General features: G+C 41.9%; 1 protein-coding gene across 5 annotated transcripts in view; it reads right to left on the bottom strand.

Moving 5' to 3' along the window:
* unc5da (unc-5 netrin receptor Da) overlaps positions 1–24,237 on the bottom strand; it is a 265,603-nt gene that overhangs the window by 58,497 nt on the left and 182,869 nt on the right. For 3 of the 5 annotated variants that reach the window (XM_034297177.1, XM_010878072.5, XM_010878073.5), the window contains exons 3-6: positions 21,581–21,724; positions 21,212–21,315; positions 11,021–11,195; positions 3,925–4,092 (exon numbers count right to left, since the gene is read on the bottom strand). In XM_034297177.1, the coding sequence (XP_034153068.1) occupies positions 3,925–4,092; positions 11,021–11,195; positions 21,212–21,315; positions 21,581–21,724 (591 nt within the window). The remainder of the gene's footprint in view (positions 1–3,924; positions 4,093–11,020; positions 11,196–21,211; positions 21,316–21,580; positions 21,725–24,237) is intronic. The other 2 variants (XM_010878074.5, XM_010878075.5) reach the window with 1 other exon arrangement.

Genomic DNA, 24,237 nt, shown 5'->3' with positions numbered 1-24,237 from the left:
CTCTATAGTTGGAACACACCCTCCGGTCCCCCTCCTTAAAAAGAGGGACTACCACCCCGGTCTGCCATCCCAGAGGCACTGTCCCCGACCGCCACGCGATGTTGCACAGGCGTGTCAACCAAGACAGCCCCACAACATCCAGAGACTTGAGGTACTCAGGGCGGATCTCATCCACCCCCGGTGCCTTGCCACCGAGGAGTCCACCTCAAAGCCCTCATCCTCTGCATCCTCAAAGGAAGACGTGACAGCGGGATTGAGGAGATCCTCGAAGTACTCCTTCCACCGCCCGACGACATCCTCAGTTGAGGTCAACAGCTGCCCACCTCTACTGTAAACAACGTTGGTAGGGCACTGTTTCCCTCTCCTGAGGCACCGGGTGGTTTGCCAGAATCTCTTTGAGGCCAGCCGATAGTCCTTCTCCATGGCCTCACCGAACTCCTCCCAGGCTCGAGTTTTTGCCTCCACAACCACCCGGGCTGCAGCCCGCTTGGCCTGTCGGTACCTGTCAGCTGCGTCAGGAGTCCCACAAGCCAACCAGGCCTGATAGAACTCCTTCTTCAGCTTGACAGCATCCCTTACTTCCGGTGTCCACCACCGGGTTCGGGGATTGCCGCCTCGACAGGCACCGGAGACCTTACAGCCACAGCTCCGAGCGGCCACTTCGACAATGGCGGTGGAGAACATGGTCCACTCGGACTCAATATCTCCAGCCTCCCTCGGGATCCAGTCGAAGCTCTGCCGGAGGTGGGAGTTAAAGATCTCTCTGACAGGAGACTCGGCCAGACGTTCCCAGCAGACCCTTACAGTACGCTTGGGCCTGCCAAGTCTGTCCAGCTTCCTCCCCCGCCATCGGATCCAACTCACCGCAGGTCCGATGAGACGACAACAAAGTCGATCATCGACCTGTGGCCTAGGGTGTCCTGGTGCCACGTGCACTGATGGACACCCTTATGCTTGAACATGGTGTTCGTTATGGACAAACTGTGACTAGCACAGAAGTCCAATAACTGAACACCACTCGGGTTCAGATCAGGGGGGCCGTTCCTCCCAATCACGCCCCTCCAGGTGTCACTGTCGTTGCCCACGTGGGCGTTGAAGTCCCCCAGTAGAACAATAGAGTCCCTAGTCGGAGCACTTTCCAGCACCCCTCCCAGAGACTCCAAGAAGGTCGGGTACTCTGCACTGCCGTTCGGCCCGTAGGCACAAACAACAGTGAGAGACCTATCCCCGACCCGTAGGCGCAGGGAAACGACCCTCTCGTTCACTGGGGTAAACTCCAACACATGGTGGCAGAGCTGGGGAGCTATGAGCAAACCCACACCAGCCCGCCGCCTCTCACCATGGGCAACTCCAGAGTGGTGAAGAGTCCATCCTCTCTCAAGGAGTGTGGTTCCAGAGCCCAAGCCGTGCGTAGAGGTGATCCCGACTACCTCTAATCGGAACCTCTCTACCTCACGCACTAACTCAGGCTCCTTCCCCGCCAGCGAGGTGACATTCCACATCCCTAGAGCCAGTTTCCGTGTCCAGAGATCGGGTTGTCTAGGCCCCTGCCTTCGACTGCCGCCCGATCCTCTTTGCACCGACCCCTTATGGTCCCTCCTGTGGGTGGTGAGCCCACGGGAGGGCGGCCCCACGTCGCCCGTTCGGGCTGAGCCCGGCCGGGCCCCATGGGGGAAGGCCCGGCCACCAGGCGCTCGCATACGAGCCCCAACCCCGGGCCTGGCTCCAGGGTGGGGCCCCGGCTGCGCCATACCGGGCGACGTCACGGTACTCAAAATTTGATTCATCATTAAGGGGGTTTTGAACCGCTCTTAGTCTAAGACCTGTTTGCCCTGGGAGACCCTACCAGGGGCATATAGCCCCAGACAACATAGCTCCTAGGGTCACTCGGGTACTCAAACCCCTCCACCACGTTAAGGTGGCAGTTCTTGGAGTCCATATATTAGTATGGTGTTCCCAATAATCCTTTAGGTGAGTGTATATCTAGATATTAATTAGTAAATATCTAGATACATTTACAAATATTGAGACACATCTAACTCCTTACTACTCCTCCTAAGTTACTACTACTGTAGTTTACATTATGTATATTATGTATATTATTGCCATACTTCCATATTACTGCCATACTTCCAATATCTGCCATATCTATAATATTTAATACTACTATCCATTTGCTGCTAGTTTTTCAGTGTTATGTACCTTATCGCTTTATTAAAATGTTTTGTTACATATTTTGCTTAGCAAATTTTTCTTAATTCTTACTACGTAGATGTCGGCTGCCATGTCACAATAATTTCATTGGGCAGGATGACATATGACAAATGAACTTAAGGAGGGAACAAGGAAAATGTGACCATTTGGGAACATCTCGCTGGTCCTGAGAAAAACAAACTGCCACAATAACTTTAACAGAATGTGGCTGCTTTTTTTATCTTATATTTTTTATAATATAAAACATTTCCTATCAGGTATTACCTTGATGGCACTCATTTGTGGCATCTAGGCAATTCCTGATACAGAGCTACCTATGAATACATAGAGACGTGGTTGTTAATTTCAACGCCCCAAAGCTGTCAATTAACAATGTGTTGTAAAAGTACTGTAATGGAATCCCTAGCATATTATTGGTTCAGCGGTCCCCCATAGACAAGCAATTGATATGCGATTCCATTGCTTGCCATTTTGCCCAACGCCTAGAGCTTCTGCTGAAAGTGTAGAAGGTAACTGAAAAGCTTGTTAGAAACAAAATATAATTAAATTGACCACAGTTTTATTATAAGTAATTAATCCATAATTATGAGAGAATACAAACAAAAATATGTTTTACTGTACTTTATAATCACAAAGGACGTTCTGCCCCTAACTTCCTAATGGGCAGGCTGCCACTGAGTATAGCAATGCAAAAAAAAAATATTCATTAACGGTGTAACATTAGAAAAATAGCATGTTATATTCTTCCCTGGTACTGACTATAGCCAGAAAATATAGTTTTCTTTTGTCTTGTTCTATCAAGTGTCCTAACAACTCCATATGCTTTCAAGGTTTCCCTCTACATTGCTAATCTAAATGCAAATGCTCTGTTTGTACAGGATGAGACTCATAGAAAGTGCAAAAGTCTTGTAGAGGAGTGAGGAAGTAAGAGAAAGGGGGAAATAAGAAAAAGAGAGAGGGAACGAGAAAAGGAAGAGGAGCTTATGGAAGAGAAAGAGAGGAATGATGCAGAGAATGAAGACAGAAAGACAGAAGAGGGGTTTTGGCAAATGGAGATTGTGTTTGCAGGAGAGTGCTTCTCTCGCCAGAGTGTTTTCCCCCCCAACATGACGAACATTTCTCTGGTGATTGGTGTAGTGGTCTGAAACCATACATATCGTAGAGGAACACTTGGACAGTGCAAATTACACAGCCATTCTCATATCTGTCTTCTTTCCTCTGGCTTTCTCATTGTAAGACCTATTCCAAATCATTCTGTTAACTTGTTTTTCTCTTTCGCTTTCATTTTTTCCTGTCTCTAAGGTTTGCACTCTATTCAAATCTCCCTTCTCTTCCTCTCTCTCTCTCTCACCCACTTTTTCATCCCAGCGCTCTCTCCCTTTCTCTTTCTTTCATTTTCTCTGTGGAAGGAGCACTGCATTACATTTCAGACACCAACTCACTGTCAGCCGGTAAAATGGGGTCAGCGGATGGGTTTATGAAAGCGGTTTGGAGGAAAATTACTCTAACAGCAGCAGGGGAGCTTGCCTTCGTTTCGAAGAGGAGTACTGTCATAAATACAAATATTCTTGCAAATAATGCATACCCCCGACAAAACGCTCCCCCCTCCCGGACCATCAGACATTTGGAGAATCATGAAGATGGATGAAAAGACAGACAGATAACTCAGATAGAGAGACGGACAGAAACATGGCCTATAGACCAACAGACCTGGGCAGAGGGCATTACAGGTGCTCTTCTGGACAGACATGCCCTCGCAGAAGGCACCCCCGTTAAGAGGGGCGGGGTTGGTGCAAGTACGGGAACGTTTCTGGACCCCCCGCCCACAGCGCACGTTACAGGCAGACCAGTCTGTCCACAACGACCACCCTCCATTCACTAGAAAGATGGAGACAGGGAGAGGAGGACGTAGTGGGGAAGAGGGATAGAAGGTGAGTGGGAATACGAAGGGGAGTTAGAGAGGGCAAGGAGGAATGAAGCAGTGAGGGGAAATAAGAATTAAGCCTTGTAAAACAGAGTAGGTGAAGAAAGAAGAGTAAAACACTCCCAGAAATAGGAATGCTGGCCCAGTTTCACACGGAAACTCAAAACACAAACACATACAGTATACAGACAGACTCTGAAATGCACACATACTCTTTTACAGAGCAATGTCCTGTCTGACAAAGACAAGCTGACTGTCCAGTCTGGGTAAAACATGAAAGGCCAATAAACCCAAAGGCATGTCAGAGGTGAAACTCTCTCTCTTTCCCATTTCCTGTCTCTCTCTCACTCTCTTTCTCTAACAGCCTTACTCAGTCCCTGTTTCATTCTTTTTTGGTCTCAAAATACATGTACTTAAGAATTTTATTTGTGTAGTGTGGACAGCAAACTGTGTTAACTCAAAAACAAACCCCAGACCAATTCTCTCACATCACTGGATTATAAATGGTACATTTACAGAATTTCATTATGTTTGACATCTTAAAACAATGACACTCAAAATCTATTCGATACCCACTCCAATGCTGCTTTGGCCAGTATAATTGGGATAATTGTTCTGGTGAAAGGTGGATTTCTTGCTTTTTTGCTAAATGAAGCAGATTTTCTTATAGTATTTCCCTGTATTTTACTCCATCCAAACTTCCTCCAAATTTAACAGGATGATCCTGATGACAGCATGATGCTTCCACCACCATACCTCACTATGGGGATGGTGTGTCTTGATTAAGTTTGTAGGATTTAAGTTTGTACCCAACATAGCACTTTCAGGTTTTTTTCAGGGCCAGTTTTTCCAGGGCTTCTGACCACAAAGCCTTTTCCCACATTACAACTGGGTCACTCCCATGCTTTCAAAATGTACTTTTTGAATAACTGGTTCTTTCTTGCCACCCTCCAGTAGAGGTTTGTTTTATGCAGAGCACATAACCATATGGTTGACATTGCAACATTACTTCACTCCCAGCCACTCCCAGACCCTCAAAGAGATTGTGGTCCTCTGTATGGCTTCTCTGACAATGCTCCTTATTTGAGTGGTGAGTTTTGAGGGAAAGACTTGGCAGTGTCTGTGTGGTGTGATGCAGCTTCCACTTCCGGTCCATTGATCCAACTGTGCTCACTGGGATATCCAAACACTTGGATACAATGTTGTACCCTTTTCCTAATGTATGCATTTGTATTCACGTATCTCTTCTGTTGAATACTTTGGTCTTAATTTTTGTGGAAACTTAAATATATATAAATAGTCAACAGTGCTCACATCTGTGAAGGGGATCTTGCAGTGACCTGGGTCAGTGAGTGGGTAGCTGGCAGATCATAGGGCTCTCTGTTAATCTGTTAAAAAGATCTTGGTTGGACCTGAGGGTGGCCTTGTATTGGTTCTTTGTTCTCTAAGTATTTAGCCCATCTGTCTTTTACAATGGTCATTTAACTCTGGGAAAGGGGGGGTCAACTTGTCACCAGGATCCTATTTGACAAGGGTCAGGACTTGAATTAGGCAAGCAGTGTGTTGCATAACAAGGCTGTAACCACTGTTTCCTGCAATTGCAGTATTAATAAAGTTTCAATTTGAGTATTCAGACTTTTCATCATCTTTTTTTCTTGAGTATTCAGACTTTTCTTCATTTGTGGTAATTTTCACAACATTTTCCATCAGACTAACAGCCTGAACAATGATCCTTCAACTGAGGGTTTTTAAAGCAAAAATGTGACAGAAAATGTAATGCTTCATAAGTGGTGACCAAATGGTAAGGAAATCTAATCCTTGTTTGGACAAGGACTTTAATCTGCGTAAACTGCACACTTCCACCACACAAGGACTGAATACTTATGTAGCAAAATGTTTCAGTTTTTCTTGCAGCATACAATCATGGATTATAAGTGTCAATGTATAAAATAAAATATCAAACAGAAGAAAAACTTAAATGTTTTTGTAGGTGGGTAATGACCAAATTGATCAGGGGTTGTATATTTGCAAGGCAGTATACAGTATTTACAGTATACTGGTTTTGCAACGATAATATATTTTCAATATACAGTATCTCACAAAAGTGAGTACACCCCTGACATTTTTGTAAATATTTGAGTATATCTTTTCATGTGACAACACTGAAGAAATTACACTTTGCTATAATGTAAAGTAGTGAGTGTACAGCTTGTATAACAGTGCAAATTTGCTGTCCCCTCAAAATAACTCAACACACAGCCACTAATGTCTAAACCGCTGGCAGCAAAGGTGAGTACACCCCTAAGAGAAAATGTCCAAATTGGGCACAATTAGCCATTTTCCCTCCCCGATGTCAAGTGACTCGTTAATGTTACAAGGTCTCAGGTGTGAATGCGGAACAGGTGTGTTAAATTTGGTGTCATTGCTCTCAAAGTCCCTCATACTGGTCACTGGAAGTTCAACATGGCACCTCATGGCAAAGAACTCTCTGAAGATCAGAAAAAAATAATTGTTGCTCTACATAAAGATGGCATAGGCTATAAGGAGATTGCCAAGACCCTGAAACTGAGCTGCAGCACGGTGGACAAGACCATACGACGGTTTAACAGGACAGGTTCCACTCAGAAGAGGCCTCACCATGGTCAATCAAAGAAGTTGAGTGCACGTGCTCATCGTCATATCCAGAGGTTGTCTTTTGGAAATAGACGTATGAGTGCTGCTACTATTGCTGCAGAGGTTGAAGGGGTGGGGGGTCAGCCTGTCAGTGCTCAAACCATATGCCGCACACTGCATCAAATTGGTCTGCATGACTGTTGTCCCAGAAGGAAGACTCTTCTAAAGATGATGCACAAGAAAGACTGTAAACAGTTTGCTGAAGACAAGCAGACTAAGGACATGGATTACTGGAACCATGTCCTGTGGTCTGATGAGACCAAGATAAACTTATATGGTTCAGATGGTGTCAAGTGTGTGTGGCGGCAACCAGGTGAGGAGTACAAAGACAAGTGTGTCTTGCCTACAGTCAAGCATGGTGGTGGGAGTGTCATGATCTGGGGCTGCATGAGTGCTGCCGGCACTGGGGAGCTACAGTTCATTGAGGGAACCATGAATGCCAACATGTACTGTGACATACTGAAGCAGAGCATGATCCCCACCCTTCGAAGACTGGGCCGCAGGGCAGTATTCCAACATGATAACCCCAAACACACCTTTAAGACGACCACTGCCTTGCTAAAGAAGCTGAGGGTAAAGGTGATGAACTGGCCAAGCATGTCTCCAGACCTTAAGGCAGTGCTGGAAAATGATGGTGGCCACACAAAATACTGACACTTTGGGCCCACTTTGGACATTTTCACTTAGGGGTGTATTCACTTTTGTTTCCAGCGGTTTAGACATTAATGGCTGTGTCTTGTGTTATTTTGAGGGGAAAACAAATTTACACTGTTATACAAGCTGTACACTCACTACTTTAGATTATAGCAAAGTGTAATTTCTTTCAGTGTTGTCACATGAAAAGATATACTCAAATATTTACAAAAATGTCAGGGGTGTACTCACGTTTGTGAGATACTGTATGAATAAAGGTGCTGGTAATAAAAGCATGTCAGGCAAAATCATTTTTATAGCTTCCAAAAGGGCAGAAATGAGTGCAAGTTGGCTTCAGTACAGAAATATCAGTCGTCTAGGGTTTATATACATAATTGGTCCATTCATCATCAGACAGGAAACAAATGTCAGTCTGAGAACACATTAATTTACAGCATCTGTCTGTAGGCTCTCTCTCCCAACAGGGCCCGCCAGGTACGTCATTAGCATGACAGGTAGTCGGATTCTAGCGACACCAATGACTGATAAGCCTCAACAGGATGTTTATATAGAGAAAAACAGTAGCTCATTTTCCAGTTGTTTTATTGATGCTCCAGTTGATGGAGTGACATTTTTAAATGTTAAATTATTTACCATGTTGTGTATATTAAAGTGCACTTCATTTAATGTAACAGGTTTTTAAGATTCAAAATTGCTGCACTGTGTGATGGTTTTGAACTAGCATAGCAGGTTTTAAGAGATTGAGAAAAAAAGAGAAATACCGTTTTCTTAAGGGTCAATTTAAAGAGATGTTTCATCAGGTTTCATAAAAAAAAAAAAAACGTCAGTGTCTTCCTGTGGAATTGTCACCGTAATTACATTTTTCTGCTCATATCTGGGTTGTTCCAGAAACGTGTGCCTATTGAGGATTGAAGTAGAAACAGTGCAGCAATTTTGAATCTTAAAAACCTGTTATATTAAATGAAGTGCACTTAATATACACAACATGGTAAAAAATGTAACATTTAAAAATGTCACTCCATCAACCCTGTTTAACTTCTAGGAAGATTTCTACCCAATTTATCACAATATGTATCAAAGCCATTTCTGAAGATGATTATTTACCTAATGTGTCTAGCAATTATTTCACGTTTGTCAATCAATTGAGGTAAACCATATTTTATTAATGATTACCGATGGAAAACTGAGTTGGTCGAGCATAACACATCAGTTCCATAGATATACAGGTGAAAAACGTTATATATACTATGTATATAAACACGTGTGTATATATATGTATATATACATATACTCACCTAAAGGATTATTAGGAACACCTGTTCAATTTCTCATTAATGCAATTATCTAATCAACCAATCACATGGCAGTTGCTTCAATGCATTTAGGGGTGTGGTCCTGGTCAAGACAATCTCCTGAACTCCAAACTGAATGTCAAAATGGGAAAGAAAGGTGATTTAAGCAATTTTGAGCGTGGCATGGTTGTTGGTGCCAGACGGGCCGATCTGAGTATTTCAACTGCTCAGTAACTGGGATTGTCCCGCACAACCATTTCTAGGGTTTACAAAAAATGGTGTGAAAAGGGAAAAACATCCAGTATGCGGCAGTCCTGTGGGCGACAATGCCTTGTTGATGCTTGAGGTCAGAGGAGAATGGGCCGACTGATTCAAGCTCATAGAAGAGCAACTTTGACTGAAATAACCACTTGTTACAACCAAGGTATGCAGCAAAGCATTTTGTGAAGCCACAACACGCACAACCCTGAGGCGGATGGGCTACAACAGCAGAAGACCCCACCGGGTACCACTCATCTCCACTACAAATAGGCAAAAGAGGCTCCAATTTGCACAAGCTCACCAAAATTGGACAGTTGAAGACTGGAAGAATGTTGCCTGGTCTGATGAGTCTCGATTTCTGTTGAGACATTCAGATGGTAGAGTCAGAATTTGGCGTAAACAGAATGAGAACATGGATCCATCATGCCTTGTTACCACTGTGCAGGCTGGTGGTGGTGGTGTAATGGTGTGGGGGATGTTTTCTTGGCACACTTTAGGCCTCTTAGTGCCAATTGGGCATGGTTTAAATGCCACGGCCTACCTGAGCATTGTTTCTGACCATGTCCATCCCTTTATGACCACCATGTACCCATCCTCTGATGGCTACTTCCAGCAGGAAAATGCACCATGTCACAAAGCTCGAATCATTTCATATTGGTTTCTTGAACATGACAATGAGTTCACTGTACTGAAATGGCCCCCACAGTCACCAGATCTCAACCCAATAGAATTAAGGCAGTTCTGAAGGCGAAAGGGGGTCAAACACAGTATTAGTATGGTGTTCCTAATAATCCTTTAGGTGAGTGTATATATATATATATATAAGTTAACAGACAGATAGCGGATAAATAGCAGGCTTGCAGAGGTGCTTCGTCGTCACGTGTTTTTAATTGTTTCACTTTGTGCAAACACAACCAGGAAGTTGTTCTTTACTTTCCCATCAAAACTTTGACCATAATACCAAGATGTGTTTCTGAATGTTTTTAACAAATACTGCTGCCTATGAAAAATTGATTTGAACAAATGCATTGGCAGGAAGCAGAAAACATTGTCAAGAGAAAGGCATGTTGTTTAAATTAAAGATTCAAAATAATATTCATGATTCCTGTGTCAGAATAGGAGTACTCTGTTTTGTTTGATGGAGTGTTTTTATTACGTTTTTTACAGCGACTTACTAAAATAACTGAACACAAACCAAAATCAATTGGATTTGATTTAACTTGCATTTGTGCAATAGTCCAAATAAGAACAGTCTTAAAAGCGAATGGTGCCAATCAGTTTGTCAATGCAGGCACAATTGATTTAAAAGAAACAGAAAGAAATTGTCTGCTCCATATAAAAATGGAAAAGAGCAGTTGGCATAGGTGGTTAGTATAAAAGAGAACAGTTGGCATAGGTGGTCAGTATGAACGAGAACAGTTGGCATAGGTGGTCAGTATAAAAGAGAACAGTTGTCATAGGTGGTCAGTATAAAAGAGAACAGTTGGCATAGGTGGTCAGTATGAACGAGAACAGTTGGCATAGGTTGTCAGTATGAAAAAGAACAGTTGGCATAGTTGGTCATTAGGAAAGAAAACAGTTGGCATAGGTGGTCAGTATGAAAGAGAAAAGTTGGCATAGGTGTCAGTATGAAAGAGAACATTTGGCATAGGTGGTCAGTATAAAAGAGAACAGTTGGCATAGGTGGTCAGTATGAAAGAGAAAAGTTGGCATAGGTGGTCAGTATGAAAGAGAACATTTGGCATAGGTGGTCAGTATAAAAGAGAACAGTTGGCATAGGTGGTCAGTAGTTTAGGTTTCTGACTCCAGTGCACATGTGTGGCTACTATGTTCAATCTGAACTACTGCTCTTCCGGAAAAATCTCTTTCATCACTTTCCTGTCCCATGAAGCCCCCAAAAAAATACCAAAATAATTCTGAAAAAATGGCCTGAACCAGAACCTGAAGTTGTCAACCCCCAAAAAGAAAAGCTTATGGCAGAATATTTTACCAGTTGTCTTACCAAATACAACTACAGTGGCGGTAAGGCTGCGTCTCTTGGCCACGATATTGCTAGCCAGACAGGTGTAGTTCCCCGAGTCAGACAGACGTGCCTCCTGGATGATTAGGTTGTGGTCTGCTCGCGTGTCGATGTTCTCGTCTGAGTCCACTGGCTCATCATTCTTTAACCACTCAACCTTAAATAACAGAGATAAATAGAGTTAGGCTATCATTGGTTAAAATCGCAAATCCACCAATCAGAATGAAGAGTAGTAAAGATTTGTCCATCCAAGACCGAAAGCCAATATCCCTGCTGCAGGGTTGTAAGCCTTATTTGCAAATTTCTCAGTGTCTTTAAGGGGTAATATTTAAGATTTGATTTACTTTACTAATTTACTAATAGCATACATACAAGCAAAAAGTACCAATAGATATCTGCAGTTATTGTTTCAAGTTAATGTTTCAAATAATATTTTTCTACAAAATGTATCAGTGTACCTAAGGGATTCCCCAGTTAAACTTTCTCACCAGTCCATCAATCAGTTAGCAGTGACTTGTAATCTCCTTATACATGCTTTAGACCACAGGTGTCAAACCGGTTCCACAAAGGGCCGAGTGTCTGCAGGTTTTTGGTTTTTCCTATAAATTGGTTCCTAGTTCATACCTACACAACCAGGTGAGGGTAGAAACTAACCAATCAGTGACCTAATTAACCAATCAAGTACAAGGAGAGAGCAAAAACCTGCAGACACTCGGCCCTCCGTGGAACCAGTTTGACACCTCTGCTTTAGACAATGGCAGTACAATGCTTTCTGCATTAAACCACCCTGCCCTAGCTAATACCCATTCCATAAGGGAAGACAAGGAGGAGATAAGTTGTGTTATAGTTAAGAGGCAGGATTCTACACAGTGCCACTTACATTTTACAATACCACTACAAACCACAGGGTGGAAGGGACTGTAGCATAGTAATATGTAGTTCTGGTCCAAACAAAAAGTTGGAAAAAAATCTGTGTATCTGTTATTCATCAAGACAATGAACCTTATTGCTTCCCACTGAGTCATTTAACAGTGCCTCACACCTCTCTGATTTGGATGGTTTGGGTTAAAACAGGAAATTAAATACCAGTTGGACACGACCATGTCTGCAATTACAGTTTGTCTCAAATGATAGTACACATCGCTCCAAACTAAGGTGCATTCTATGAAAACGATTAAGACAGCCACCTAAACAATAGATAATTTTGTAAAACTCAATGTACATTTTTATTGATTTCACACAAATGATATGCCATTTTCAACAAACACTACACACAAAACTCTCCAAACCAAGGTCCAGGTTTCAAAACTGTTGACAATGTCACCTACACCCCTTGAGAAAGTAAGCAAACCTTAAAGTCCCCTTTTCATTGTATAAACACAAATTACAAAGATGCACATGTCATTTTTACAAACACAACAAACACAATTGTAAATGAGGTTTAACTTTCAGTTCAATTTGTCAAATGTACTGTACATGGCCCACGCAGAATTGCCATCAAATAGCTGCCAGCTGGGTTAGTAAAATACAAAATGGGAAGTGCAACTTGCTAAATTGTTAAGTTTGCAATCAGCACTTGCTAAAGGTGTTGCCTGTGAAAGCCCTGCAGACTGGAAACACAATGGAGGAGCCTGGAGAGTCAGATGAGGTGTAAGAATGAGTAGAGCAACAGTAGGTAAGGAGAGGAAGGGGAGAGCAGAGAGCAAGAGGAGAGGGACAGAGGAGAAAAGAGAAGAAGAAAAGGAAGAAGAGAGAAAAGTGGAGTGTGGAGAGAAAGAGGAGGTGAGAGGAAAAGGAGGTAGAACTAGTGGATGAGAGAGTGAGCAAAAGGTGATTGGGAGGAGAGGGGAGAGGAAGAAGAGAGGAGTAAGGACAGGAGGGAGGGAAAGGAGAGTGGAGCGGAGAGGAAGAGGGCACATAAGGAGGATCACCAGCTACTCTAATTGGCCATGTCATCAACCATGGTCTCACCCTGACAGAGGCTGAGCAGAGAATTCAGCATAAAATCAACCGATCACAACATATGATCAAATTTTTTTGGGTTTTAAAACTGTAAGCCCAAGTAACATTTACTGAAAAAATATGCAAGCTCAAATAATAATCTTTCCATCTAGAATGATGTTCATGAAAACTCTTTGGTTTAAATAGCTTTTACTCTCACTATACGGAGGTCTCTTCATTTATTCCAGAGCTGTATTTTAAGTATTTGAAAAGTACAGGATCACCAACTTTGTATGTGAAGTCAAGCGGGATTCAAACCCACAGCCTGTGTGTTGGTAGTGTTGTAACTGAGCCACAAATGACCACTGCATTAACTAGGTACAATACAATATTGTAAAATATTGTAAAATACAGTACAAGTTTACCATCCAAAATTACACTGCTAATTCGTGTGACATGGTAGTAACCACAGAAGTCATAGCCAAAGGTCGAACACAGAACTGATGCAACTTAGTGTAACAACTTCTAAATGTTCATTTCATGACATTTCTTTCATTCTTCTTACAGTATGTGTTACATTTGATTAGACCAAAAACCTATATTGTAATGAAAGTTCACAGACAACAATACCCTCCGCCAGCTGATCCATTGTTTTCCTATGAAAACAGTGGTGCCTCAGAACCTAGAGGAAGGCTCCCTTGGGCGTTGTGCCATTATATGCTGTTAATAAGCAAAAACAAAACCCAACTAAAAAGAAACCCAACTAGTCCCACATTAGCAAGTGCCCTACTTAGCAGGGAGTGCAGCACAGACTGCTCATGTGTTGTCAGCTTTACATTTCCATAAGTAGGATTTTGGAGTTAGATGGCAGCCCAACAATCTGTGTTGCTGAAGCTGGCTTCACCATCAAAAGAGCGGAGAGGGATGAATGTGATTGGTCAGCTATGGTCAATGTGGAGTCCAATCTCAATGAATGGGGTAGTGGCCAACAATGTTATCTTTGGGCCATTACAACACAGTAAGCCTCCTCAATGTTTTGAATTCCCACAATGACACCCTCATTCTACAAGAAGGACAAGACCTGGAATAACCAGAATGGATCCAAATTCATCATTCAGCACCGGTACGTGACTGGTTTGAAAGCAACCCACATTTTGTGATGGTGATCCACCCACCATACTCTCCATTCCAGAAACTAGCTGGATTCTTTTCCTCCTTGAGATGAAAGGTGTTTGGCCACATGACAGTGTAACACCTTTCCAGGCCATAGAGGAGGCCTGTGAAAACAGAGGCAGACGCATGCCAGGAATGGATAAAACCTGATGAAATACTGTTGTCTGGCAGATATGACTGACTTGATTAATACATTACTCGGTTACAACAGTAAACATGTTTGTGGTTTCTTTAAGAAAGTTACAATTTATTTTCTTTATGAAAACTTCTACATAGACAAACATTGGCACTACAATGGGTCATACTGAAGAGCTCAATGCCTTTAAACCAGGCACTGTCATAGCATGCCAACTTTGCCACAAATCCGTATGTGAAGTTTCTGCCCTACTAGATCTGCCCCAGGTAACTGTAGGCGCTATAATTATAAAGTGGAAGCGTCTAGGTGCAACAACAGCCCAGCCATGAAATCGTAGACCTCGTAATCCCACAGAGCAAGGAACTGAAGTGCGGAAAAATCTTCTATGATCTTTTGCATCTCTCACCACAGAGTTCCAAAGAACTGGGTGTTGGCAACTTCCCAAAATGGGTTTCCATGGCTGAGTAACTGTATGCAAACAACGCATCACCATGTGCAATGCCAAGTATCGGCTGGAGTGGTGTAAAGCACGCCGTCACTGGACTCAGGAACTATGGAAAGGTATTTTTTGGAGTGATGAATCCCGCTTCACTATCTGGCAGTCTGATGGACAAATCTGGTTGTAGCAAATGCCAGGAGAACGCTACCTACCGGAATGCAGAGAGACTACTGTAAAGTTTGGTGGAGGAGGGATAATTGTCTGGGGCTTCCAACAATTGAGTGCATCCGACTTTGTGGTGAGTTTGGGGAAGGCCCTTTCCTGTTCCAGCATGGGTCCTTAATGATACGGTTTGACGATGTTGGTGTAGAGTAACTTGAGCGGCCTGCAGAGCCCACACATTCATAGTTGGTAAGGGGGGGGCAAATCCATAGGTGTGATGGTCGATTGCCCACATACTTTTGGCCATATAGTGTATTTTGTCATTAAAATGCAATAATTGAATACAATGCAATACATAATATAGCTTCTCAAACTCCTAGTTTACCTATATTATGTTTTACTGATGCTTTATTACAATTATTTACTTAATTGGGATATGGCTGAGGGCTTCATTGGGATATGGCTGAAGGCTGTATAATACCACTTGTACAATTTTTCCTGAGGAATCATACCTGTGGGAATCTTCATGCAACATTGTAAGATGAAGAAAAAGAAGATGAGAAGGTGATTCAGATGCTGCAGGGCAGGTTATATGTGGTTTGGTCAACTAACACAGCACAGCACTACACTGTCATTGTTATGTTGAATCTAAAATATCAAAATATTACCATATGCATAGCTTTACATAAATGCACTATTGATATGCTATTGAAATATTTAATTAACATGTAATAATGCAGTTGGGACCTATTAAAATGTTTTCATTAAATTGTTTATGATGTGTAGAATTCAATTTCAGAACTGATATATAGCCCAAGTAAATCATTATCAAGTAGAAATTCAACAAACAAATGCACTAGAGAACTTTTTAAATTGAAAATGTTCAATAATATACTGTATCTGCAGCAATAGTTGAAGATTTCAAAATTTACAAAGAAACTAATTTAAAAGTGCATCCTAAAATACAAACATTTTATGGGGTCAAAAGAAAGCTGGACCCTCTTTCTCTTTCATCGGCATCAATAAGAGATGTGATCATCTCCTCAAGAACATCAATGAACAATTCCCTCTGTTATTTAATGCTTGGTAAAATTCCACACAGTTCACTTAATTTCTATAAAAAAGGAAAACACGAACAATATATATTCTCTTTCTCTCATCAATAGCCAATAATTTCAGGACTTTGGAAATTGATAAGATAAAAACTAAAAGTCCTTTATGAAAATGTACTTCACCTTTCTGAATGGGGAAGTATTGCTGTGGATGCATACTGTTGTTGCCGCCAGTCAATTAGCTACCACATGGAGAATGTATTCTATATAATGATTCTTTAACAGCAACACTGGGGTTCATTTACACAACTCTTTACAGTGTCAATGCAAATGAACATTTCTGAAAAGGTCACACAGAAATCAACAGTGGTTCAAACGGGCCAATAAGCTGTGTGCTGTTGAAGGAAAACATGAATCACACATATAACTGACAATTTCTTTATCATGCAAGAGTTAAGAGCTAAGAAGCAATAAAGGAACTTTTGCTCACTGTAGTATCAGCATATGAGTGTGCTTTGAACGAATAAAAAAAAGACTCCTCTGAACCAATCAAACCGAAGGTCTCTGCAGGGTCTGACCTCTGACCATTTAGCAATTCAACAGACACGTTGTAAGCGAAAGTAATTAAGAATTACCAACTAAAGGGATGCTCCACTGATGCCTTCCTGCATTGCATGGCTGGCCCTGTAAATTGCAATGAATGTGCTGTTGGCTGGATGTGCTCAATGAGGGCGACTAGCCAGCCATGGCATCTAAGAGCAAGGCTTGATTTATTACTGTGTGTTTGAGGATTAAAAACTCCCCCCACCCCACCGGGAGCCCTGTTGGTGTCTGCGTGTGTGTGTACGTTCACCAGGGGAATACCAAAACAACCAATAACACAATCTCTGAGATTGCTTTGCTCTTTGGCAGTGCCCCAGACGAATGTGAGCGGAGAAATCAATAAATCACCAGTCACGTTGTCACAAGTGACTTTTTTCTTCCTTTGATGGCCAGAGAAGTCTTTCATCATGTGCTTTTAATTTCACTCTTTTCACAGTTCTGCTCCAAAGCGCCAAGAAAAAGCATGCTGGTGGCCCTTCTCTCCCTCTCCTTCTATACTCTTTTTCCTGCCCTTCAATGCCTTCAGTGCCTAATCAACACCGATTGCTTGCTTCAACTATATTTTCTCCAGAAAGGCTGCCAACTACACACACGCAACTCAACAGAGAGAGGTCGGAGGTAAGAATCTGACAAAAAAGTAAAGGAGGGCATATTGTTTATCGTTCTTTTCAAATGTACATCAATGCATTTATTTATATGTCCGCAAAAAACAGGCTTAATAGAGATTTGTACAATAATATCATTTAACTTGTTTATTCATGTATTAGTTCTCACTTCTACTAATTATGTTTTTTCTCATGCTTTATCCAGTCTTCCTTCTCTGCCTCTCCCCTATCTTTCCATCTCCCTGTGATGTTTCTGCTTTGATTAATCGCTCTATATAAGCTCTCTGTCTCCATTTTCCCATATCGTTCTCTCTCTTTCAATAGGCAGCATAAACCAGGGCAAAGATTTGCATACTGTTGTGACAGCCCCTGAGTCTGGCTTTTGGGGGTGGGGTAAAGAGTGATGGGGGCAGTGATAGGGACGCACAAACATACTGGTAAGGAGGACAGGAAATTGATTGGTTTTTCTGTAATTTGCTACATTTGTTTCTATTAAAAGGTACACCAAGCAGCACTGGGTTGAGCCATGCCCAATCTGAGTGGTGTGTGAGGTGTACTGTCATTAACCCATGATGCTGTGTTGAAGCATGTGATGCCATATCCCCATGTGTATTTGTAATAAAACAAATATTTAATGGTAATGCACATTTCCCCAGTTTATCGCTTAAAAAACTGAATAGATATTGAAATTATTTAGACATTAATTAAAAGTTACCTTGTTAACTATATTTACAAATAAGTAGCATTTTAAATTCCATTTTCTTCCAACCATCTGTCACTCCTTTTTTCTGTTCTATGTGGACTAACTTTCTGCACTCTGACAGTGTTGCATTCTGTCTGGATAACCCCTCTCCTTTGACTGGCCAGACAGAGAGTCCTTGGGGATGTCATGGTAGAGGGTGGTTGTATGTCATCAGGTGTCATGACAGGTGCAAGCCAGTAGGAGGCTGGGTAACTGACACCCACATGGTGGGAGTTGAACTGTAGGGAGGCTTTGATATTTGTGGAAACGGTGTGAAGCTCTTTGAAGATGCAGAGATGAGGGAACTGACACCCGTGGCTAAACCAGCGATAGCGCCCTGCTTCGCTCATTTACAGAGGCCAAACCAAAGGAGTCGTAGCTAATATTTCATAACCTTGAATAAATAACAAAGCTAAGTCATATTGAGGTAGTTCAAATGAGCCAAATAACTATCAATTTGAAACCAAAAAGCAGCTGTCTACTACATCTTTTTTTTTTTTTACTGTTTTAAAAGTGAAAATTACAAGGTCATTATCAAGCTCTGGCAATATCTCAGTTTCTTGCCACCAACTCAATTAACTTTGAGCTTCATTAATAGGCCTTAACAAGCCCCCTCCTCTTCCTATATCAGTCTCACCTCTTCATCTCTCCACTCTTTCTCCACCCGTTCTCCCTGTCAACATTACACTTACTTTCGGAGAAATCACATTAAACAAATGAGATCTTGGTATGTAATAGCAACGTTTTGCTGTGGCAGGGTTGGTGGCAAAGTGCTGAACCCTCAGTTTGTCCTTGTCTTATCTATGTGCTGTCTCCGGAAATGTTAGCTTTATCAGTGAATAATTACATTTTAAGCACTTCAAATGACTTTGGATCAGCCGACTTAATGATTAATTACAATTTGTTGGGTAAAGACTGGTTGCTTAATACGAAGCCTAATGACTGTGAATGTTTTCATTTTTCCTAAAGTTATTGAAAAGTATCATTCCTCCACCTCTCCAAAGTTTAATTACTGTTATCAGTAATCTGTATGATCACCTTCTAGACAGTAAATACAGGCCTTTCATTGCAGCTAATACTGTAACTGGGTTTTAATTATGTTAATCATTATTCACCAAAGATGATCCTTTACTTCATGTTGCATTACATATGTAACACAAGTTCCCTTAAAACACTTTCATTAAAAGGACTGAAACAGTTTGATTTTCTCAGAGATCTGTCAAGCAAATATAGATAGACCAGGGTGCAAAGGAACCATCATGGCTCTAGAAACTCCTCGTGGCTTTAGCTACCCACTTTTCACTTTGCAACAGAGCAGCCAGGTGTAAAGATGCAGATACCTAGGATTTAGTTCAGATGTGTCAGCCCTAGTAGAAGGTCACATCTGTGGTCCAGATGCTGTATCGTAATATGAGCCTGTTTCACACCGCGGGAAAAACATCATTCAGCAACATGGCATGCAAATAGTTATGTGGGTAATAAATATTCTAATTATTTTCATAGGAGCTTTTTATTTGGGCAAATAAAGTCTGACATGATAATAACTTTCAAAAAAGTATTTCAGTTTAATCCTGACCACAAAAGGAGAAGACATATTTAAATTCCCTCCATTAGAAAAATGTTAAAGCAATATGAAATAGATCATACATGGTCGCTTCATTTACTATAATCCTAAATTGAAATGTGTAATTCTTTTTTAAATAATGAATCTTACAAAATGCAGGAACTAAACATCCCTTTGACCGGAGATGACACAATCTTAATTGTGTCAGAACTAAGAGCGCTTCAGTCCTTCCCCCATCACATGCTCTTTTAAAAGACATGTTCCATAGATTTACATACAATATCTATGTGAGTGATGAATAACTTTGATTTAAGTAGAAGTTTGTATCCCCTTTTCTTTTAGAGCTCTTGGTATGGTTTACCATATAGTGCATCATTACTCCGCTCCCAGCCACAGAACTCAGGAACTCCTTCGAATGGACTGTTGACCTCTCTGTGTCTTCTCTCACAAGTCTTTTTCTTCTTTGAGAGCTGTGTTTTGAGTGAAAGCCTTTAATTGACAGTGCCTGGGTGGTGTGGGCCACTCTGTTATTATTGATCCCAATGTGCTCACTGGGATATCCAAACACTAGGAGTTTAACACCCTTTTCCGAATCTATGCAATTTATTACTTTGTCTCTAATTTCTGTTAGATTCACAGTAAAACCAATGAGAAAATGTGACAGCAACTTAAATGGTCCACAGGTGAAGCCCAATGGTAAGGTATTAAAAACCTTATCAGGGATGCGGGTTGATTATTTATGCAAGCAACCTATTTCAGCTTTTTTTCTTATAAATATTTCCAGACATAAGAAATGTCGCCTTACAACAGTAGACTTTGATTGTCAGTGTCTTGAAATAAAGAACCAGATGAATCAGATCTAAATTTGACCAAGATGTATTAATTTTGATTACATTTGTGAAATGTTTGTATAGCTAATACGAGACACATGCTGTTCAATGCCATGGAAACTTCCACACAGCCGGCTAGTTCACATATGTTGCCCTCGGTCTGAAGGCTAAGAAAAATTGTGGGACCACTCAGCTCTGGCATCTACCTCCTTTTGGTATTCCCTTTGAGGGCATTGAGCAAAGAAACTGCAAAGTTACAAAGCTGGGATTCTATGTGATGTCTAGCTTTGTATGTCTTCAAACAGTATGGAAAATCACTAATTACTTAGTTAGACATAAATCTGATTAACTGTTGGCACGTTTTTCAGCTTTGATTCAAATGTTCCAGTGCTTGTATTTGCTCGGTAGCAATAACATGTTTACATTAACTCACAACACTATGCAAATTGCAACAAAATCTTAAACAACATCCAAAGTGAAGTCTCGGCAGCCAAACACACACTGCGGCCTCATTTGCTTCAGACAAGATTAGGTTAGAGATGGAGTTAAGTAAATGTAATGCCCCAGATTCACTTAGAGGTTGGTAGGGTTGCTTCTCCTTAGATGAGGATGTGAGTATTTTCCTGGGCGAGAGCCATGTTGGAGAAATTCCTGGACATCTACAATGTATTATTTAACCACTTTCTTTCTTACCTGGAGTTGCATCCATGCATATCGACTTGACTATTTGATGACCACAATGCATGAAAGGGGACCAGTGCTACAGCACTGCCCATTAGTGTAGGTTGAATCATTCATTACCTTCACACAGTCGTAAGCATATAGGCAGAGACAAAGGATGCTGTACCCCGGGATCATTTTTGTTCAATTACTACGATTATGTGAGCAATAAAACTTACACACTGTATACTGTGAAACATCCTTACCTCGGCAACTGGCACTCCCTCTGGTGGACGACAGTGTAGCACAATCATGCCTTTAATGGGCACGTCCCTCCCCTGGGGGTCTTGCTCAAAGTTCTTTCTCAGGTCTGGAAGAGACAGGAGGGGGCCCAGGGAGTAAGATTTAATTATGCTTTTTTGGGGATTTGATCAAAGAGTTGTGTTTTGGCATTTTGGGTATTTGGCATTTTGGACTTTTGGGCATCGGGATTCATTTTATGTCTGTTTGACTCAAAAATCTCTCTTTCAGCATGAGTCTCTTTCTTTCTCTCTCAATCATTCACTACACCCCCCTTCCCACCTGGGAGAGAGATGTCCAAGCCATCTCAATCCCTCTCTTTTGCTGGTACTCACAGGCAATGCGTACTGTGGCTTTGCGGCTCTTGGAGGTGCCCAGGTGGCTCCAGGCCACACAGAGACACCAGTAGTCCTCTGGGCCATGGAAGTCCTCCACCTGCTGACGGGACACATTGATCATCACCTCCCGGATCTTCAGCCCTGCATGGATACACAGAATATCCTCACATATTACCACATCATGTTATAATTCAGATTGTAACTCATCAGAAATGTTTGCTATAATATGATCAATGGGTAGCTATGTGTTAATTTTGTGCAAGACATTTCACTTCACTATGTTTCGTGTACAAAAGAATAGGCCGGTCTGGATTTCATGTACATGGAAAACATTACAAAATACATCCCTCCGCTGCCTCACACTCTCTCACACACTGTAATGTCTCCAGGGGCGACTAGTCATTAGGGGCAGGTTGGGCACAGCCCCACCTGTTGTCAACAGAAAGAACTGCAACAAAATTGTTATTTTTATTTCTCGAAGATTACTTCCTATAATTTATTATCTATGAATATAGCATCTTCCTAAATTGCAAATCATTTGTGGTAGGATTTTATTTCATGTTCATTGGTCCTTGCCTTGCAGTTTCAGACTGCATTCTAACGATTTGAGATCGCAGTAGTAGGCCAAGGCTAAGCGTGAATGTGGGGCTAGCCCTTCTCTCACAATGTAATGTACATTGTACGTGTAAAAATATTAATATGCATACTCAGAATGTTAGTGTGATCAATGTAGATCACATGAATTTGATGCCAAGTGGGGCTGACAGCCAGTAGCCCCACTTCAGCGTCATTTCATATTTCAGACCTGATTGGCTGTCTGTCTGGCGCCAACATTAGTCATCAAGAAGAGCGATATTATTATTATCTTAGCTAGCTTGTTATCTTCACAAACGCCAGATAACTTGAAAATGAAAAGTGGATTTCATACTTGAGCACCGGTTTGAAACCCTTAATTTGGAGGAGAAACTTGAAGTAAAGCGACTTGGTGCCTATCAGTATTAGGATATTATAATCACTCAAACTGCTGGAGTAACGTGGAGTAGTTTTTTAAGAAAAAGTGGCTAACGGTTAGCATACAAAAGAAGGCACTCTTCTGTTTTCCATGTCTGCTATTTGGTGGAGATGGTACTTGGTCGAGGACGGGTTACAAAGATATGATACATCTTTCTGAGAGGATTGCAAAACATGAGAGCAGCAGGAGTCATCTGGACAATGCTGTGAAGTTGGGCTTACTTGGAAGGGTAAATGTCGCAGCCCAAGTTGACAGTGCATACAGGCGCTCCTTTGAGCAGCATAACAAACAGGTGGAGGAAAACAGGTACGTTCTCAGTCGAATCATAACATATTAAACTGTGTGGAAAATGTGAAACCACACTGCGGGAGTACGACGAGTCGGTGGTCTCCCTGAACCCTGGAATATTCAGATGCATTTTCGAGAATATGTGTCAGGGCGATTCGAGATTTCAGAGGCACTATGATACTCAGCCCATCTTCAAAGGGACATCTAGCACTGAACAAAATGAACTGTTAGACTGTATGTATGAAGTGTACAGGGAGGAGATAGCCATACAGGCAGACGAGACAACTGATGTGTCCTGTTAATCACAAATGGTGGTTGTGTTGCAATATATGTTGCCTGACAATACAGTGACCAGAGAGGTTTTTGGAGTTTGTGGAAGTCAAAGATAAAGCTGGACTCGGCCTCTCTAATAGCATCAAGTGTGTGCTGGAACAACTGAAGTTGGGAGAAAAGCTGATCGCTCAGACTTATGATGGTGCGGCTATAATGAGTGGAAATATTTATAGCAACTTTGTTCAGCGAGGATGAGCATCCTGAAGGAGTTTTTTGCAGATTTAACTGCTTTTGCCACCTTTTTCTCTGGCGCAACAAAACATGTTGCAGCACTTGCTGAGGCAACACAGAAACGCATTCCAAGGCCACCTGCTGAACGATGGAACTGTTGCAGTTTGGGAAAACTGCCCTGCGCTGCTCCAGTGTACGGAGGACATACGCACACAACCAGGATGGTATGAGGCCACCATAAGAGAGGCATACAGCCCGTCAAAAAAACTCTGGGATCGAGCCTTTCTGCAGCTGCTGGAATTTTCTTTCTTCCTTGAACTTGATGTTTTATACAACACTCTGCAATAACGGAGAACGATGCATCTGGGATTAGCAGTGCACTCACCTGTTTCAAGGAGAATGTCCAGAATATGCGGAAGCAAACTGATGAATGGGCTGCCACCGTTCATGATGGAACAAACGAGTCAGGTTGACGAGTAACCAACACAGCGCCGGGGATGAAGGAGGCATGCAACACAGTCATCTCCCAGGTGGAGCAGAGGTTTTCACAAAATGACCATCTGATCGCTACCAAGCTGGTTGACAGCTCATTCTTCCCACAATGTGTCCTGTCATTCCCTACATCTGAGCTTGACTGTGCGGTGAAACTATGGCCTCTAGGAAACGAGGAAAAGTTGAAGTCTGAGCTGACCACTCTGTACCACCACACTGAGCTTCACACTGGTAAGATGGGCCTGTCTCTGTTAAGATCCATCCATGAGAACAACTTAGAGGAGGCTTTTGCTGAGACCGTCACTCTGCTGAAAATTATAATAAAAACACCAATGACGACATTCAAGTCAGAGAGTAA

The sequence above is a fragment of the Esox lucius genome, chromosome 14 (genome assembly GCF_011004845.1).
Source record: "Esox lucius isolate fEsoLuc1 chromosome 14, fEsoLuc1.pri, whole genome shotgun sequence".
Taxonomy (NCBI): domain Eukaryota; kingdom Metazoa; phylum Chordata; class Actinopteri; order Esociformes; family Esocidae; genus Esox; species Esox lucius.
Note: the sequence above shows the minus strand (reverse complement) of the source record. Positions and strands in the feature narration are given on the sequence as shown.